Genomic DNA, 21,122 nt, shown 5'->3' with positions numbered 1-21,122 from the left:
AAGCTGTCCAAGAGACTCTTTCATGAAGTAGATGAATTTAAAAGTGCTTTTGGTTTTCATTACATTTCATTCTTAATATTTCTAGTAGCAAAGCTATTATAATCTTAAACACGCACATATTTCAAGGTACACATGTATAATACATCTCATTAGTTAAACCTACATACCAAAAAACATCAGATTGCTTAGTGAGATTGGAGCACTGTCTTTGAAAACATCTTTCTGGAATACCTCTGTATTTCAGAGATCTAAGACCCAACTAAAAGTTTCCAACGCTCACCTCTGCCTCCAACGGAAAAAACTGTGTGTTTCCTACTTGCATAATAATGAAATAACCAGTAATATGGCTGCTGATGGTGATCAACATTGGAACACTTATTACACGCTGAGCACCGTCCTACGTGCTTCACATGTATTAGCTCGATGAAGCCCTCCGGCACTCCACGAGCCAGGTGCTATAGCACCAACCCAATCTCACAGCTAGAAAAATCTAGGCACAGAGAAGACCAAAATAACTTATTGAGGATCACACAGCCAGTAAGTAGAAGAATTACTCTTCTGCAATTTGGCTCTAGAGCCTGGGCTTTAGCCATTACAATATATTATTACACTCCTTGATTATTTAGCAAAGTCTTTTACTTAAAATAAAAATAACCTAGCACAACTTAAGTATCCCTGCCAGGAATTTAATACAATTTCAAGTACATGTTAGTCTTACTAAGAATGATCCATTTCATTTTTATGTGTTTTGTATTACTTTAATTCAGTAAGTATATACTGAGCAGAACACATTGAGTTATGCCAGGCACTGTGTGGGATAAGAAAATGAACAGACATGGTTGCTGCCCTGCCCTAGCTTATGATATAGTGGGAGGAATATATCAGCCACTAACTAAACATAACATAGGAGGAATCTGCAAACAGAAATATGAGCAAGATACTACAAAAAAAAGAGTAATTAATTCTGAGAAGAAAAAAAATCAAGATGGTGTCAAGAACGCAGAGTAAGAACTGGCCTTTGAAAACTACCAGGAAACGGCAGTCAGGGAATAGTGGGAAAGAGCACTCCCCACTGAAGAGACAGATTGGCCAGTATTCATGTTCTAAAAGTGCCTTATAATTTGGTAATTAAATGATGTGATTGGAACACTGGGTATACAAAGACATTTAATGAGAAATCGTTACTAAAATTAATTAAGAGACAGATCATTTCAATACTATGCTAACGAGAAGACCCATTCTATGTCTGTGAGAAGATCCAATCAGTCTTTTAGGATAACTCCAGTACGGCCCGAAGATGGAAAACCAAGACACGATACAAGAAATAAGAGGTAGAAAACAGCATACTGTGACATTAATCTAAGTGAGAGTTTATAAGGAACTGTGTCACTATAGCTTTGAGGATGTACATAAAGGGGGAGATACGAGAGATAACTTAGAATCAAAGAAGATGGCAAATATCAGGAAAACGAAAATGCCACTAATTAACATGTGAAACATACCTAAGAACTTTCATAAAAACTCACCAAGAGTATCTACAAAGAATGAAAAAAGTTTTATTTTCAAAATGGTAGGTTCAAGTGTCAACTGGACACCCACGTAGAGAAGATTCCTAGTTTGAAATACGTAAGAGAAGACAGAGGTTTATAAAAACCTACATTTTATAAACACACAGAAGCCTTTTCCAAGTTGTAACTAAATGAAAGCATCCCTTATATTGTGTGGGAGAATGGCAGAGACACTGGTTCACTTTACCTGTTACATATGCATGTTAATAAGAACTGAATGGAATATATAATTTCCAAACTCGAAGAGGAGAAAGTGGGATGAGGCAGGAATAAAGCAGTAATCCACAGGAATAAAAGGTAGAGGACAGAGAATACAGTCACTGGTACTGCAAGAGCATTGTATGGTGACAGATGTGACAGGACAGACACTTGTGGTGAGGACAGCATAACATATGATCTTTTTAAGTACTGTACACCTAAGACTTATGTAACATTGTGTCAACTGTACTTCAGCTTTATTTTTTTTAAAAAAAGCAGGACTCCAATAGGAGGAAGGAAAAGGAAATGAAAAGCAAAGATAAAGCACTGAAAAACATAAATAAAAAATAACACAGTAAAAATGAACTCAAAAATTATCAGTAATAATGAATAAACACATTGACTTCAAAGACTCAAGATCAGAGTAAAAGCACAAAATTCAGTGATCTGCTATTCATCAGAGATATTCAAAATACAAGAGCATGTATAAAGGCTGAAAATGAAGATACAGAAGATACATGAAGGAAGTAACAAGTGGTCATCTTACCAAAAAAGAATTTAAGGAAAAAGCATGTATAGAGATAAAAGACATAATTTAATGATAAATGAACCCAGTCAGAAGATATAATAATCATACACCTATATACCTACACGTTGCTAACACAGCCTTTGAACAAAACAAAAATCAAAAGAATTCCTAGGAGAAATTAACAAAACCAAACAAACATCATGAGATTTCAAAATATTTCAATAACTAGATCACACAGATTAAAAAAAATTAGTTAAGATACAGATCATTTGAGTAAGACAATGAATAACCTTGGCCTAATGGAAAAACTTCAGAACCCATGGAAAAAATAATCATTTTATTATGTGTAGAATAGTCACAAAAAATTATTCTACGTTACACTGATACGAAGAAAGACTTTACAATTCCAAAGAGTTAATATCAAATAGACCATATTCTTTACCCACAATGTTTATTAAAGTTTAGAAATCAAGTTATAATTTTATTAAGTCCAAAGATTACTTTTAGTGACCTAAAGCAATACAATTACCTTGTTGGTGCTGAATTTTCCAATTTCATCCAGATCCAAAAACATGTCCAAGTCACATCCCAATTTCCCAAAACTGTTCACCGAAGAGCCAAAGGGTCTGACAGTACAGTCCAGGAAATACGCAGCCGCTATATCTTCAATAAGAGAACAGGTGAGGTATCGGAGCTTAGTGTTCTCCTCTGTTAACTGCAATTCCTTCAGCAGAGTGTTCAGCTGATCATCTATCTAGCTGGCCAAAACAAAAGCAGCAACATATAGAAAATGTACAGGTCACATAAGATAGTTGGCATTTTACTTCTAGAGATTCGATGGCTTTGGAGACCGAGCTGAAAAACATGTACTTTTTTCCTTCCCCTAAAAGCAGATGTTTTAAAAATATCCTTTAAAAAGGACTGAGGAGTGATGATGATAATAATAAAGTATAAAACCATAGAAAAATAAAAAAAATCAGTAAATGAAAATAAAAATACAAATGTTGGCACTTCAATCCACAACTAAATTGTCAGCATCTCTGTGGTTGGGGCCAGTAAGCAAAATTTTGGTATGTTGTATAGGTAATTCTGATGAAACAAGTTTAGGAGTCAATTGCTAGTCCAGACCATGATCCATTTATTCGGCAAATGGTTACTAAGTCTCTACGGCTAATGGTCAACCGGAGTATGGTTAGTCAACCAGTCTGCATATAACGTGGGGATCATCTGCCCAAGTCTCTAACCTACTCAAGGAATCTGGGTATTTAATATTTAAATAGAATACACTCAAGCCCACAGCTTACGCACCCTGAGAAAATATCCCTCACAATGTCTTTGAGGATTATGGAGACAAGGTAGCTGGTGTGATCTGAGTTGTGCTGTATGTGCAAAATACACACCAGATCTGATGATTTTTTTGAAACAAAAACCTAAAATATCTCATTAATAACTGTATAGTGATTATATGCTGAAATGCATATTTTAGATTTATTGGGTTAAATAGTTAAATTAATTTCAAAAAAAAAAAAGGACTGAGGAATGATGACATCGGCAAAAATCAAAACCACTACATTTCTTATGCAATATGTATAAAGTATTGTTTCAGGAAAATGAAAGTAGTTAAAATGCTCCAGAAAGAGGTCAAAACAACCACAAAGCTAGACATTTTAAACAAAGTTGGGGGGGCGCCTGGGTGGCTCAGTTGGTTGAGCGTCCGACTTCAGCTCAGGTCACGATCTCATGATCCGGGAGTTCGAGCCCCGGGTCGGGCTCTGGGCTAATGGCTCAGAGCCTGAAGCCTGCTTCCGATTCTGTGTCTCCCTCTCTCTCTGCCCCTCCTCCGTTCATGCTCTGTCTCCCTCTGTCTCAAAAATAAATAAACGTTAAAAAAAAAAAAAATTTAAACAAAGTTGGGAAGGAAGAAGAACCAATGTTAAAGGCAGGAAACACAAGAAATAAGCAATGCTTCAGGTAACCAAGGCCCAAGATCCCTCAACTCCTCAGAATAGTAATCCTGTATCTTCACCAGAAAACTGGTGGTAAAAACATCACCTTTTGAAACTGTGCACTGGAGTATTTTTTTTTAATTTTTTTTTTTTTAACGTTTTTATTTTTTATTTTTGAGATAGAGAGAGACAGAGCGTGAACGGGGGAGGGGCAGAGAGAGAGGGAGACACAAAATCGGAAGCAGGCTCCAGGCTCCGAGCCATCAGCCCAGAGCCCGACACGGGGCTCGAACTCACGGACCGTGAGATCGTGACCTGAGCTGAAGTCGGATGCTTAACCGACAGAGCCACCCAGGCGCCCCTGGAGTATTTAAAATAAAAATCATAGCTTTAAATGCCCATATTCGGAAAAAATATTGAAAATAACTGAACTATGTGTTTAAATCAAGAAAAACAAGTAACAGAGAGTAAAGAAAATGTGTAAGGTTAGAAATAAAATTTTTAAAATTAGAAAATCAAAACAAAAAATAGCACTTTGATCAAAAACATGAACTGATAAAGCCAAAACTAATATAAACAATGTTAGGGCAGCAAAAATAGATTAAGTCAGAAATGAGGTTTTTTTGGGTTTGTTTTTTTTTTTTTTGAGATACTTCTTATTTTTGAGAGAGCACAAGTGGGACAGGGGCAGGGGGGGCATGTGGACAGAAGATCCAACAAGCTGACACAGTGAGCCCAATATGGGCTCGAACTCAAGAACTGTGAGATCATGACCTGAGCCGAAGTTGGAAACTCAACTGACCGAGCCACCCAGGTGCCCCAAGATACTTTTACATTTATAGAAAAATGCCGGGTACAACTATATGCCATTATGTTGACTGAAGAAAGAAAACCTGAATAGTCCAAAGGCTGAAAACTCTGTAAGACTGTGGTTACTTGCCAGGCATACAAGCAGAGTGTGGGGGAGGAGAGTGGGGAAGGACTGCTTTCACTTTTCACTCAACATATTCTGTAGTCTGAATATTTTATAAGAACCTATAATAAAGAAAATAATGTCAAACACACACACACATATTTTTAGATATTGGAGAAGTATACCTACAAACTTACACTTTCTGCATAACAAAGTAACTCAAGAAGCTTCTTGCTAGAAGGAGGTGCATGAATACTACATTGTACACGTGACTGTTCTGAAGTCGGGTTTGACGGATTCTTCGTCTTTAAATTGAAGACACGTGATCTGAATGGAATTGCAGCCTCTGTGCCCATACTTGGAGTACGAGTTCCATTCTGCAGTGAAGTTACACTTTCCTTTTGACAAAATTCTACAACAGCATAAAGACCCTATGCCAAAAACGTAAGAAAAAACAGAACACATCTCAGACTGATATATTTTAAATAGCATTTTTGCTCAAATTTCCAAACAATTATTGTAATACTAAAAAAATATTGATTTTTTAAATTTACAAATGATACACTTCTAACACAAGCACTGGTTTTAATCATTACAAGCAGATTAAGAAAAGGAACACTATAAACTGGTAAGAGTCAACAGAAGCTGAAAACAATGATGAAAGAGAAAATTAAAAGGCAAAACAAAAATCCCCTCCCCTTGGACTTTATCAATAAGATAAGAGACTACTTAAAGGATTCAAATAATGGAATCAGTCAGTTATAAATTACTTATAATCCCATAGTAATAATGCCATAAGGATTTTTATTCTCCTATAAAAAGATCATTAAAGAAATTTAAAGAGGAATGGTAAGATATCAAAAGAGAATCTAACTTTACCATACTGCAAATAATGAATGGAACGTTTAACTTTCAAAAGCATGAATGTCAGACTGTTTTTCAAATACTTACAAAGCTCTCATAGAAGAAATGATTATTAATAGGTCCATGTTGGGATAAATATTTTAGAAACTTTTTTACACTGATTTTATTTGGACAATGTATCAAAACGGTTCGCTGTGCCTGTTCTCGTCTTTCTTTCTGCACCTCAGAGAATGTCTTTTTGGGAGTCCTGCCTTCAGAGCCTATGAATGAGACAAAATATTTCCAACACAAAAACACAAACACACAAATATAAAATGTAAAGCATATTTTGATAAGGTATATACAGATTTTATAGCTGACTAAAACCACTTTATCCAAATCTCATCTTCTCTCTTCTTCACCTGTAAAAGAATGAAGCTATACTACTTTCGATTTTCATTTACCATTCTCCTGTAATTATCACTAATACTGTCCACTTTCCCAGTTTTGATTTACTATATTCAATGCAGAGCACTGAAAAGAGAAATATCCACAAAGTTTTAAAAGCCAAATCAGGAACGTAAAATCACCCGTTTAACACTACCCCAAATACACACATATAAAACCTGTACAAGGTTATAACATACCAAAGCCTAAAAGAAATTATTATAAACCTGAGTGTAAATGGGAATGAAGTTTAGAACTTTAACGTATTGGGGCACCTGGGTGGCTTAGTCAGACTCTTGATTTCGGCCCAGGTCATGATCTCAGGGTTCATGGGTTCGAGCCCCGTGTCAGGCTCTGCATAGACATTGTGGAACCTGCTTGGGATTCCCTCTCTCTTCTTCTCTGCCCCTCCCCCACTCTCTCTCTCAAAATAAATAAATAAACTTAAAAAATAACTTTAATGGATTAAAGTAAGTTACTGTTGTTTTTCTTTGTCATGGGTCTTGATCTAGCTCAAACAATTAACAGTGCGTTACCAACTATCTTGTGCTGTGTATCACAGGTACATCAACCAATTTCAAACTCAGCTGCTGTCCTTAAGAATTCATGGTAATTTTACTAAAGAAATAGGGGGTAATTTCTTTTTTCATTCAAAACCAAACTAGGGCTGGGGGCTTTACCATCACAGGAAATGAAGACAAGAGCTGTAACAGTCAAGAATTAGATATTAATAATCAACTGACCACAAACGAAGAATCAACAACCAAGCATAAGGAAAAAGAAAATCATTCGAGTTCTAAGAGTGTATTAAGGCCAAATGCTGAATTTTAGCAACATATTTTTTCCTCCAAGATACTTAACTTCTAGTTGGGTGGCCTAAAAGTGTTTCTTTTAAATATCTGGAATGGTAGATTCTAGAGATTATAAACCACCAAGTCTGGTAACAATACCCACAAAAAATTCCAAAGAGATTAAATAGTACAGAAAATATAACTGATAACATGGAAATCAGCAGATGCTTTTCGACTCCTTTCAAAAGGTTATAAAACTGATAGATCAAGGAATACTGCAAACACACTGTACCTTGATCTCAGCAAACTCCAAGACATTCTCATGGACAAGACAGAGAAATGTGTGTTAATGCAGTAAGAGCTCGCTGTACCCTAAACCCTGTTCGTTAGCAAAGGCCTGGAGGCAGTCTCCAGTGGCACACCACAGAACTCTTAGCCCTGACATACCCCACGTTTCTAACTGATCAAACACATGCTGAGTTTGATTCCTGCCTTCACTGTACGAGATGCTGAAAATACATCTCTTAAATAGGGGTCCACATCTCCATTCCGGATGCCAATTCTTTAACATCAATCTCTTATTTCAAGGCCTGTATCACAACAGCCGGATTCCTCAAATGGTCTTATTCACGCTGGTCTTTTCCTTTTCAAGCCATTCTCTGGTGCCAAAGTGATCTTTATAAATCAATCTTTTAAAAAAAGTCGCATTCTTTGACTTCCCTGCTTCAAACCTTTCAATAGCTTCCCTACTGCATTCAAGATCAAGCCTAAACCCAACAGCATGGGGATAGTTATTGGCATTTTGCCCCATCTCTCCTCTTCAATGTCTACCATTTCCTTCTACCATTTCCTCCTTCTGCAGTGTTCACTGAAGGTACCCCACACACTGTTAACTTTGACTATCTTCTTGTCTCTGACTGGAATGCCCACCTTCTCATTTTCTGCCCCGAACACTCCCATTCATCCTCCCATAGGTCTGCGAAGACTTCTGACTTTCCATGGTAGGTATCTCCTCCACCTCCGTATTACCTTACTTCAACATCTGTGAAAGAACGTAATTCACGGTGTTGTAATAACTTAACAATATGGAAGAATATCTGTCTTCCAGATATTGAGGACAGGGACTATTACTATTCACTGTGATCTCAAGTCCACTGACAGTCCTTCCAATTAGTCCCTATTTCCTTCTTCTTCTTCTTCTTCTTTTTTTTTTTTTTTTTTGATATAGGCTCTGCCTAGACCACCTCACCCACTTTTCCCTTTGTAACTACCACTTACACATTCTTGTCTCTGATTTTTACGGAGTCTAGACTGTTGTCTAAATGCTTATTGTAAAAATAAAGTCAAATTATCACATTTTATGAAGTTTAAGTATAAATCCTTCCCTAGTTCTCTGCCCCTAATAACACTCAACCATTAAGTTTGGTACTTATGTTTTCATACATTTTTAAGGCATATACAAATATTTGCATTTCTCCACAGATAAACATTTTTTACACAAAATTACCAAAATCATATTTCACATTGTTTTATAATATGCCTTTAAAAATTTAATACACTGGGGATATCTGTATCAGTATATGTCTACCTCATTTTAAAAGTAACTGTGTAAAAAAAAAATAAAAGTAACTGTGTAAGTATTCTTGTTAATTTATCACAGTTTAGCCAATTCTCTACTGATATTCAGATGGTTTACCTCCTGTCACTATTACAAACAATACCGCAATATCATCTGCATACGATGTCTTTGATTTTTATGCAAGTATATCCCTGCAGCTGATCACTGAGAGACTGAATTTAAGATTGATAGAGAAGTCTGATAAAAGATGAAGAAATCTGCTTAAAAAGCTGGGAGAGGTACAATCTAAAGTATTTACAGCTCTGGCCTGAACAACAGTAGGTAAAAATGATGAGGACAAAGTTGTGAAGGGGGAACAAAAAGTTCAGGAAGTTTAAATGCATTCCCTCATAAAAGGTTTACCAAACCTACGAATAACACAAAGTTGAGACTGAAAAGTAGTAAGTGCCAATATTTTATGACAGACTCAATTTCAGTGGTCTTGATGACATAATCTGGTAAGCATAAACTTAATAAAAAAAAACTAAGACTAAATACTGTCCTGCACTTAAAATCGAAAACAACATCGGGGCACCTGGGTGGTTCAGTCGGTTAAGTGCCTGGCTCCTGACTTCGGCTCAGGCCATGATCTCACAGGTTCATGAGTTCCAGCCCCACACCGGGCTCCGTGCAGACAGTGCGGAGCCTGCTCAGGATTCTCTGTTTCCCTCTCTCTCTGCCCCTCCCCTGCTCGCTTGCTCGCTCTCTCTCAAAATAAATACACATTAAAAAATAAATAAATAAATAAAGACACAATGACATAATGGGGAAGAAAATTAACCTAGTAGCAGTTACATAAAAGAGGTCCAAAAGTTTGATTTGATGAAAGCTCAAAATGAGTCAAAGCGACGTCTTCACCTCTGGGATGTGCACAGGGAATGAACAGATACATATACATCTATAAAATTCCAAACTTCATGGAAACAAATGTTCTTAAAAACCCAAATTCAAGGGATAACAGCATTTCTTTACTATTTACTGGTCGGGCCACGTACGGAGTATATGTTCTACTGTGGCCATAATGGATATGAAGGATACTGATGAAACAGAGACCACCTGGCGAGGAGTGGTAAAAGGTCTAGAAGCTGACAGAGAATTACTGTAGATTAAGCGGGATTTGCAGCCTGAAGGAAAACTAATGAGAACCTGAATGCTGTCTTCAACTCTTAACAGCAAACCCTCTGTTCGTGCAGCACTTCAGTTTTCCAAGCCTCTACAAATACGCTCTATTTCAAATCTCAGAATAAGCTTTGTGATGGAGCAGGTATCATTACCGGTAAAAAAGAAAAAAAACCTTGCACAAAATCAAATATCTAATAAGCTGGATAGCATCTTCTAGAATGCTATCTGTTATCTGATTGCCTAGCCTCTGTCCCCCTTGTTTAAGTGATAGCACACCCCAGCTGGCAGGAAACCACTCTATGAGGTTGTAGGGGGCTGTCAATATTGTTATCCTACCTAGGATACTGACCCTCATCCCCTCGGAGAGACTAACATTATCAGACTATTTTGGAAAGCTCCTCTTGGTCCAAGAGGTGGGGGTGTGATCAATCAAAAGCTCCTTCTCAGAATTCTTCAAATTTAGGTATAAGATTATCTTATTCTTCCCTTTGGAAAAGGCTATACGCATGTAAACTTGAAGCTGCTGGGGGTCATGCCTCCATGCAGAAGAATCTGAGATAAGGAGGCCACCAAAAAACAGCTGAAGAAAACACTACCGCACATTGACCATATCCACCCTGTTGACCTTAAAGAAGTTGGCTCTTTCTGGAGTTTGGTTACATGGGTTGGTACATTCTCCCCTTTCTACTTAAGCTAATTTGACTTAGCTTCTGTCACCTGCATCCCAAAGAGTATAATACACTATATACACTATATATTCTTACTCTTAAAATCGGGGTTCTTTTCCACTACTCAAATGAAAGCTATGTCAAATAGGAAGGTGCAGTTACTTCCTTCTCTTTTTAAAAATGGAAAAGAAATTCAAATGATGATTTTGTTGCACACAAGAGTCCCTGTACATTTAGCCGGTTATATGATACAAAATGAAACACATTTTCTAACAAAAACAACAAAGCTGTACTAAATGAAGAGTACAGCCTTGGAATCAGGTTTTTTCCTTATCACTGCTACTTAATAGATGGATAAGTTTGAGCTAGCCACTTGGACTAGCCTGTTTTCTCATCTATAAACGAGTAATAACTCCTTCCATACCAACTTTACAGAGTTCTATTTTCTCAAAGAGCATATGAAAATACTCCCAAATTTAAACCACTATTCAGATGCTAAATTAAAACAGCTTCTTTGGCAGAATTCTTACTCAAATTTTCAGAGTTACTTAAGAATTTTTAACAGAAGCAGCTTATACCAAAGACAATCCAATCAGTATTTCCATGAAAAGTCATATTAAGTAACACTTCCACTCCCTGTCAACAAGACCCTTTATTTACAATCTGAGAAGAAAAATCCTACCATTTATTTTAGGGGGGAACATTTTACTTGTTCAGTCTACTATAAAACTACTACCAGAAGTAATTTTATCTCTTAAAACTACAGCTCCAAGAAATGGTAGAAATAAACATTTTGCCTATTCACTCGAGATCTAAATTAACTCGATATGTAACCTTACACAAGTTGCTCGGTTCTTTTAGCTTCTTTCTACACCTGTTAAGTGGAGACAATGAAACATTTTTTGCTAGATTGTTTTAAAAATTGTAAAGAAGATACAGCTCTTGGGGGTCACAACAGGGCTTCAATAATACGCAAAGAAGCATATAAATTTAGAACGTCTCCGGGTCGACAGCCTGCCAGTGAATGCAAACCCGTTACCAGGTTACTAAAACGGCCAAAAGAATAAAGCAAAAGGCAATAATTTTCACAGGCAGAATGCTACATTCGGAAGCGGGGAATACTGTTACTCATTAATGCTTCAATACACCCGTCCTCCAACAGCTTGTAAATCAGATACATTTATGAATGAAGCAACTGACCGATATGTGGCATCACTGTTATCACTGTATTTTATCAAAGTATAAAATATAAGCAAACTGTGCTCGTGGCCTGAACTTCACAAAGATTTAAACAACTTCATTACTGTGCGCAGGCCTCCCCGAATTAACATCACACCCCACTACTACCATGAGCAACGGGTGGCTCTAAGTTCCCCTAGTGAGATTAGAGGAGGATGGGACACAACCTCACCCTATTGCCAAAGGCTCCTCGGCCGTGTCCACAGGCCACGCGCTCGCCCGCGATCCCAGTCTCTTTCCCCTTCCCTCGCCCGCGGTGGGTCGCGGCTACAGAGCAAACCAAGGACACGGCGCCATCACCTGTCTCCACGCTCCCCGACGACTGCTCTTCTCTTTTAATTTCTGCGGCCACAGTTCTTGGGCAACTGAGAAGCCTGTGGATAGGACGCAGCACTTGACTTCTCTGAGCACATAGGGGTAAACTGGCCAACAACCCCACAGCGCGAGCCGCCATTGTCAAAGTAACAGAGGCAGGAAGACGAAAAGGGCATCTGGCTCCTGCGCGTGCGTGCTGAGGAGTAAGGAACGGGAAGCCTAGAGGGTCAAACTAGGCGAAAGTTGCCGGACTGAAGATGCCTTTGCTTTCAGATTCGTTTCGGTTTTGTTCTCCCACGGTTCTCTAAAAAGAAGAGCCCCCCGTAGAACGAGCCCACCACCTACTCTTTCAAATAGAGTCATGAAAATAGAACCGGACCTCAAGGTCACAGGGAAGGAGCACTTATTTGGAAATCTATACTTAAGAGTAGAGTAAGTGATAACACTTTTTCTTTATCAGACCTTTACACGTACTGGCTCTCAACCCTTACAACAACCCTGTGAGATGGGAACTATTATTATCGCCGTTTATTTACGGGGAGACTGAGGCGTATGCAAGTTAAGTAACATTTGTAAAGTTACACAGCCAGTCCGGGACAGAGATGGGAGTTAAACCTAGATTACCTAATGCAAAGTTTTCCTTTTTTCTTATAACAAGTTTACTGAGATTTAGTTCATATTCTACACAATTCACCACTTTAGGTGTCCCATTCAGTGGTTGTGAGTATACCACAAAGTTGTGCAACAATAGGCATAATCATTTTTAGAACACTTTCATCAGCTCCAAAAGAAACCTTGTGCCCATTAGCTATCACTCCCCCAGTCCCCACATTCCCCCCAGCCCTAAATAACCACTTATCTACTTTTTGTCTCCATGCTTTTGCCTTTTCTAGACATTTCATAGAAATAGAATCATGCAATATGTGTTTTTTTGTGACTGGCCTCCTTCACTTGGCATAATACTTTCAAGGTTCTTCTATGCTGTAGCATCTGTCACCACTTCATTCCTTTCTATGGCCAAATAATATTCCATCACATGGTGTTAGAAGATAAGTTGGGGCATATTAAAAATTTTAAGAGATTGTTTGAACAAAAATAAATTCAAATCAGGCAACATCCAATCTAGCAGACAGAAAGGGCGTTTATAGGCAGAAGGGAAGACTTGAAAATATAAATGAAAGATTTTCACAGGCAGAAGAGAGCAGGAACAAGGAAGTAATAGTGAGCAAAAAACACACTGGTTTGCATAAAGTTACTTTCCTTTAGGGGATGTCCCAGTTTATCAGGCAAATAAACTGGTTCTAATCAGGTGATTTCTGATTGATGGGCTTAAGATTCTATTTCTGGGAGAGTTGAAACTGTAATTAGGTTTTGTTTTGGTTACAATAGGCTTACACAAGTGACTCTATCTGGGGCCTGTTGTCCTATTTTTAACAATGGATATGCCACATATGGTTGCCCATTTCTATTGTTTCTGTCTTTTGGATATTATAAATAATGCTGCTATGAACATCCATTATCAGTTTTTATATGAACATATGTTTTCACTTCTCTTGGCCATATACCTATGAGTAGAAGTGCTGGGCTGTATGGTAATTCTGTGTTTAATCTTTCGAGGAAATGTCAGGCTATTTTCCAAAGCAGCTGCATGATTTTCATTCCCACTAGTAGTGTAAGAAGTTTCCAATTTCTGCGCATTCTTACCAATACTTGTTATTTTCTTTTTTTTTTTTTAACGTTTATTCATTTTGAGAGACAGAGACAGAGCATGAGCAGGGGAGGGGCAGAGAGCAAGGGAGACACAGAATCTGAAGCAGGCTCCAGGCTCTGAGCTGTCTGCACAGAGCCTGATGTGGGGCTCAAACCCATGAACCCATGAGATCATGACCTGAGCCAAAGTCAGATGCTTAGCTGACTGAGCCACCCAGGTAGCCCTTCTGGGGTTTTTTGTGTGTGTGTTTTAATAGCCTTGCTAATGGGTATGAGTGGTATCCCACTTTTGATTTGCATTTGATGAATGTTGAGCTCTCTTCATAGGATTATTGGTCATTTGTGTATTTTCTTTGGAAAAATGTTTATTGAGATCCTTTGCCCATTTTTAACTGAATTATTTTACTACTGTTTTAAGAGTTCTTTACATACTCTGGATATGTCTTTATCAGATGTATGATTTGCAAACACTTGATCCTATTCTGTGGGTTTAACTTCATTTACTTGATAGTGTCCTTTGAAACATAAAAGTTGATTTTGATGAAATCTAATTTTTTTCTTTTGTTGCTTGGGTTTTAGTGTTATATCTAAGAAACATTGCCTACCCCAAGGTTGTGAAGATTTATCCCTATGTTTGCTTCTAAGATTTTAACATTTTTAGCTCATACATTTAGGTCTTTGATTAATTTTGAGTAAATTTTTGTATATAGTATGAGTTAGGCATCTGATTTCATGGTTTTGGATGTGGATATTCAATTTGTCCCAGTACTATTTGTTTAAAAGACTCTACTTTGCCCATTAAATGGCATTGGCATATTTGTTGAAGTCAGATGATCACAGATACCTGTGCTTATTTCTGGATTCTCAATTCTATTTCATTGATCTATATGTTTATCCTTACATCAGTACCACCCTGTCTTGATCAATGTTGCTTTGCAGAAAGTTTTTTAAAATTGAGAAGTGAGTTTTCCAACCTTGTTCATTTTTTCCAAAATTACTTTAGAAACTGTTATGAGCCCCTGTATTTCCATATAAATTTTATTATCAGCTTCTCAGTTGCTTCCAAAAAGGCAGCTGAGATTTTGAGAGTAATTGTGCTGAATCTGTAGATCAACTTCAGGAGTATCGTCATCTTTAACAACATTAGATCTAAAATGTGAACATGGGAGGGCCTTCCATTTGCTTAGGTCTTCTTTAATTTCTTTCAACAATGTTTTCCAGTGTTCAGTGTATAAGTCTTGTACTTATTAAATGTACTTATTTCTAAGTATTTTATTCTTTGTGATGCTACTATAGATGGAATTATTTTCTTATTTTTCTTTAGATTGTTCATTGCAAGGGTGTAGAAACACAATTGGTTTTTGTATGTTTATATTGTATCCAGTAGCATTGATGACTCAGTTTCAGCTTTAATAATTTTTGTTTTTTGTTTTTGTTTTGTTTTGTTTGTAGCTGTGTTAGATTTTTCTATATACAAGATAATCTGCAAAGAGAGACAGTTTTATTTCTTCCTTTATGGTTTGGAAGCTTTTATTTAATTTTCTTACTTAATCACTCTGGCTAGAACCTCCAGCGAAATGTTGAATTGAAGTGGTGAGAATGACCATCCTGTATTGTTCCTGTTCTTAATGGAAAAGCATCCAGTCTTCCTGTATAGTTTATGATGTTAGTTGTGGGTGTTTTGTAAATACCCTTTACCAGGTTGAAGAAGTTCTCTTCCCTTTCTGTTTGTTAAGCATTTTTATCATGAAAGGACATTGGATTGTTTTGTTTTTTTCCTACATCTATCGAGATGATAAGTGCATTCTTTTAATGTGGCATATAACATTAATTAATATTCAGCCTTTAAACCAATCTTGCATTTCTCTAATAATCCCACTGGTCATGGTGTGTAATTCTTTTTACATGTTGCTGCATTCAGCTTACCTGTAGTTTTGCTCTAACCTCTTAACCAGTTTGCCTCTCTCTCATGCTCCATACAGTCTGTTCTCATCCCATTGGCTACAGTGTAGTGATCATTCCATTCTTCTTTTCATTTTTTTCCACTTTATTTATTTATCTATTTATTTAAATATATGAAATTTATTGTCAAATTGGTATCCATACAACACCCAGTGCTCATCCCAAGAGTTGCCCTCTTCAATACCCATCACTCACCCTCCCCTCCCTCCCACCCCCCATCAGCCCTCAGTTTGTTCTCAGTTTTTAAGAGTCTCTTATGCTTTGGCTCTCTCCCACTCTAACCTCTCTCTTTTTTTTTTTTTTCCTTCCCCTCCCCCATGGGTTCCTGTTAAGTTTCTCAGGATCCACATAAGAGTGAAAACATATGGCATCTGTCTTTCTCTGTATGGCTTATTTCACTTAACATAACACTCTCCAGTTCCATCCACATTGCTACAAAGGGCCATATTTCATTCTTTCTCATTGCCACGTAGTACTCCATTTTGTGTATAAACCACAATTTCTTTATCCATTCATCAGTTGATGGACATTTAGGCTCTTTCCATAATTTGGCTATTGTTGAGAGTGCTGCTATAAACATTGGGGTACAAGTGTCCCTTGGGTAAATTCCTAGCAGTGCTACTGCTGGGTCAAAGGGTAGGTCTATTTTTAATTTTCTGAGGAACCTCCACACTGTTTTCCAGAGCGGCTGCACCAGTTTGCATTCCCACCAACAGTGCAAGAGGGTTCCCGTTTCTCCACATCCTCTCCAGCATCTATAGTCTCCTGATTTGTTCATTTTGGCCACTCTGACTGGCGTGAGGTGATATCTGAGTGTGGTTTTGATTTGTATTTCCCTGATGAGGAGCGACGCTGAGCATCTTTTCATGTGCCTGTTGGCCATCCGGAGATCTTCTTTAGAGAAGTGTGTATTCATGTTTTCTGCCCATTTCTTCACTGGATTATTTGTTTTTCCGGTGTGGAGTTTGGTGAGCTCTTTATAGATTTTGGATACTAGCCCTTTGTCTGATATGTCATTTGCAAATATCTTTTCCCATTCCGTTGGTTGCCTTTTAGTTTTGTTCATTGTTTCCTTTGCTGTGCAGAAGCTTTTTACCTTCGTGAGGTCCCGATAGTTCATTTTTGCTTTTAATTCCCTTGCCTTTGGGGATATGTCAAGTAAGAAATTGCTACGGCTGAGGTCAGAGAGGTCTTTTCCTGTTTTCTCCTCTAGGGTTTTGATGGTTTCCTGTCTCACATTCAGGCCCTTTATCCACTTTGAGTTTATTTTTGTGAATGGTGTAGAAAGTGGTCTAGTTTCAACCTTCTGCATGTTGCTGTCCAGTTCTCCCAGCACCATTTGTTAAAGAGACTGTCTTTTTCCCATTGGATGTTCTTTCCTGCTTTGTCAAAGATGAGTTGGCCGTACTTTTATGGGTCTAGTTCTGGGGTTTCTATTCTATTCCATTGGTGTATGTGTCTGTTTTTGTGCCAATACCATGCTGTCTTGATGATTACAGCTTTGTAGTAGAGGCTAAAGTCTGGGATTGTGATGCCTCCTGCTTTGGTCTTCTTCTTCAAAATTACTTTGGCTATTCGGGGCCTTTTGTGGTTCGATATGAATTTTAGGATTGCTTGTTCTAGCTTCAAGAAGAATGCTGGTGCAATTTTGACTGGGATTGCATTGAATGTGTAGATATTTTCAAAACCCTCCAGGGACTTCTTCCTACTCCAGAGTAAAAGCTAAAAACTTACAAGATCTGTTATAAGCCAGCCTTCCACTTCTTCTAGAGCACATTTCCTGTCACTCTCTGCCCCATCTACTCTGCTCTTTCTAATACTAGTCTCCTTGATATTTCTCAAAATTCCAAGAAAGTTTGCACCTCAGGACATTAGCATTTGCTGTATTCTCTTCCTTGGTTGTTTTTCTCCCATATGCCTTACTGCTTTACTTCCTTCATGTCTCTTCAAATATTGCCTCATGAGGGAAGAATTTTTTTGATCACCTTATACAATAACAATGCTTTTACCCCCCCAAATATGGCTTGGTATTCCCCATCCTCCTAACCTGCTCTTTTTTGATAGCATATTTTGCCACCTGACATTCTATATATATTTATATGCTTGTTTTACTTATTACCTGTTTTTCTTCAAGTACAGCATAAGCTCAATTAAATATGTTTACATATTTATTGGACAAACATTATTGATTTAATACTATGGGCAATGTTCTAGATGCTGGAGATAAAATGAAAACAAAAACAAAAACAGATAAAATCCTTGCTCTTATGAAGCTTATCTTTTAGTAGGGAGAGACATTCAATAAACAAATATAATTAAAATAGAGAGTATGTCAGTGGTGATAAGTAGAATAGAGAAAGATTTTGCAAAAAATATGGAGGCCACTAATATTGTTGATAAAAGCAGTTTTAATGGAAGATGGATAATGAAAACCCAATTGAAATGGGTTCAAATGCAAATGAGAGGAGACAAAACTGATAACACAGAAAACTGTTTTAGGGATTTTACTACTAAGGTGAGTGAGTAGGTGAGTAGAGAAGTGGGTTATGAAGAAATAGCATGTTTGTTCACTGATCAAAGCAATCCAGCAGAGCTAGAACATAGGCGCTATGGTAGACAGAAGAGAAAATTGCTGAGCTACGTCCTCTAGTAGTTCTTGTGAGAGGATGGAATCTAGTTCCCAAGTGGAGGGACTGGACCTAGAAATCTGTACCCTGTGGAAACGATGTAAGTAGACAGTATGTTTGTTAAACGAGTGACTCACGGTTGATCCAAATAGTAAAGTCCTTGCCCCAGAAAATTCCAACGAGTGGCCTTGCATCATGGGGCTTTCCCTGATCTCCTTTGTGAACTGAAGTCATCTTTGTATGTAGTATAGTCAACTAGGTTATAGTCTACCATATTAAATTTGGGTTCAAGGGCTGACTTGTTATCATTTTCTAGAGACTGTTGCAACAATTCTTTTACGTGGAAGCACTTTAATGTGATATATCAGAAAACCAACTCAAATTATGTAAATTTAAAATACACACTCATGACTTTTACCCACCATTTCCATTTCTGGGAGTTTACCCTATAGATAGACTTACACAAGTGAGCAATATTATGTATACAATCAGGTTCACCGCAGCATTAAATGTAAAAGCAGAAAAATGGAAATAACTTCAGTATCAGTTGTTGGTTATATCTGCTAGGGTACAGACATACCATGAAACTCTCTTCCTTTATTACAAAGAATGAGTTACTTTGCCTAGAGAGTACTTTTGTCATGAGAAGACTTCAAATTTTTACATCATAGAATTCTAACTATATACAATATTTTACAGTAAGCATGTCTCAATATATTAACTTTACCATTAAAAAATTCCATATAGGACATTTCAAAGATATGGTAATGTTTTATTTTTTAAACTGTGTGGCAGGGCCACGTGTGTTCACTACATTAGAATTCTTCTTACTATACACATATTTGTAAATATTATTTTGTATCTACTTAATATTTAATAAAAGTTATATCCATGATACCTGATTCTTTTATTGTTAATGACTTCTCTTTAATTTTTTTTAATGTTTATTTATTTCTGAGACAAAGAGAGACAGAGCATGAGTGGGGGAGGGGCAGAGAGAGAGAGGGACACAGAATCCGAAGCAGGCCCCAGGCTCTGAGCTGTCAGCACAGAGCCCGACATGGGGCTCGAACTCACAGTCTGCGAGATCATGACCTGAGCTGAAGCCAGACGCTCAACTGAATGAGCCACCCAGGAGCCCCTAATGACTTCTCTTTAAATAGGCTAATACTGGGGTACCTGTATGGCTCAGTTGGTTAAGCAACCGACTCTGTATTTTGGCTCAGGTCATGAACTCATGAGTTCGAGCCCCACATCGGGCTCTGTGCAGACAGTGTGGAGCCTGCTTGGGATTCTCTCTCTCCTTCTCTCTTTGCCCCTCCTGTGCTTGCTCTCTCTCTCCCAAAATAAGTAAAATAAACTTAAAAAAAAAAGAAAAGGCTAGTGCAAATAAATCTTTGTTCAAAAGTTGGGGGTTCTAGTTAGCTGAGGTCAGTTCATTCGGGTTTCTCTATGTCTATCAATAACTGTCTGCATAGATTCTCTCAAATACAGGAAGAAAGAACCAAACTTCCAGGTAGTACTGAATATTTGTTACAGATAGTGGCCTTAATTTTTTTGTTTACTAAGTGTATCTACTATTAAGGACTGAATTGTGTCCTCCAAAAAAGATACGTTGAAGTCCTCTGGTTGTCTTTCTGAGCTCTAGGCATCCCATTTTTTCCAGAAGTTCAAGCCAGGAGGCCTATCATGAATTGCAGCTTGGATATCAGCATGCTTATCCCGACCACTCACTAAAATTCAGTCTTCTTAGAATTTTCCAGAATTTATAGGCTCCAAATAAAATTGTCTAAGTGATTTCTCATGGTTATATTATGCAGAGAAATAAACTGTTCCTATGGTGTATCCATAGAAAGGATGTTGTAATCTTTCACCAGTTCTCATATATCTATGAGATATAAATGAGATCGTCTTTCAATATTTAGAGCAATCGCTCAGGCTCTCATATTCAGATTGGCAGCATTCATTGTTTCCCGAGTCTGTCTACCTCAGATATGCACGAATCCTCTGCACAGGCTTCTGCCTTCCAAATGTTCTGTCAGCACCACCAGAACAGACTAATCTGACCATTTCTGACTACGCTCGCCCGTTCTCTGCTGCTGCTGTTCCAGTTATGGCCACATGGGGACACTGTTGAAAACTGGAGATCAGAATCATCCAAAGCTAGCATGAGGTTATGCAGTCATACCTGTGTCCCAATGTCCTAATGAAAATAGCTTATTCTGGGGCACCTGGGTGGCTCAGTCGGTTGAGTGTCCAACTTCGGCTCAGGTCATGATCTCACAGTCCATGAGTTCGAGCCCCGCATCCAGCTCTGGGCTGACAGTTCAGAGCCTGGAGCCTGCTTCGGATTCTGTGTCTCCCCCTCTCTCTGCTAGTCCCTCGCTCACGCTCTGTCTCTCTTTCTCTCTCAAAAATAAATACATGTTTAAAAAAATAGCTTACACCGATTTGTAACTCACTATGGACCTATGCTATATTGTGTCTAACTGCATCGTCTTACTTAAACCTCACAATATGCCTGTGAATGTTATTATTATTCCTACTTTATAGATGCAAAAACACAGGTGGAAAGATGAGGTAAAATGACCAAGATCGCAAAGTTGTCACTCTCAGGTCTGACTGA

At 37.8% G+C, this 21,122-nt stretch overlaps 1 protein-coding gene across 1 annotated transcript in view; it reads right to left on the bottom strand.

The window, feature by feature from the left end:
* The window catches only part of LOC122224014 (mitochondrial poly(A) polymerase), a 31,727-nt gene extending 19,376 nt beyond the window's left edge, over positions 1–12,351 (bottom strand). The window contains exons 1-4 of the mRNA XM_042945225.1: positions 12,183–12,351; positions 6,106–6,278; positions 5,352–5,585; positions 2,825–3,049 (exon numbers count right to left, since the gene is read on the bottom strand). Of these exons, the coding sequence (XP_042801159.1) occupies positions 2,825–3,049; positions 5,352–5,585; positions 6,106–6,278; positions 12,183–12,336 (786 nt within the window). The 5' untranslated portion in view covers positions 12,337–12,351. The remainder of the gene's footprint in view (positions 1–2,824; positions 3,050–5,351; positions 5,586–6,105; positions 6,279–12,182) is intronic.
* Positions 12,352–21,122: the final 8,771 nt, after the last annotated feature.

Source organism: Panthera leo, chromosome B4 (genome assembly GCF_018350215.1).
Source record: "Panthera leo isolate Ple1 chromosome B4, P.leo_Ple1_pat1.1, whole genome shotgun sequence".
Taxonomy (NCBI): domain Eukaryota; kingdom Metazoa; phylum Chordata; class Mammalia; order Carnivora; family Felidae; genus Panthera; species Panthera leo.
This window is presented reverse-complemented; position numbering and strand designations above follow the sequence as displayed.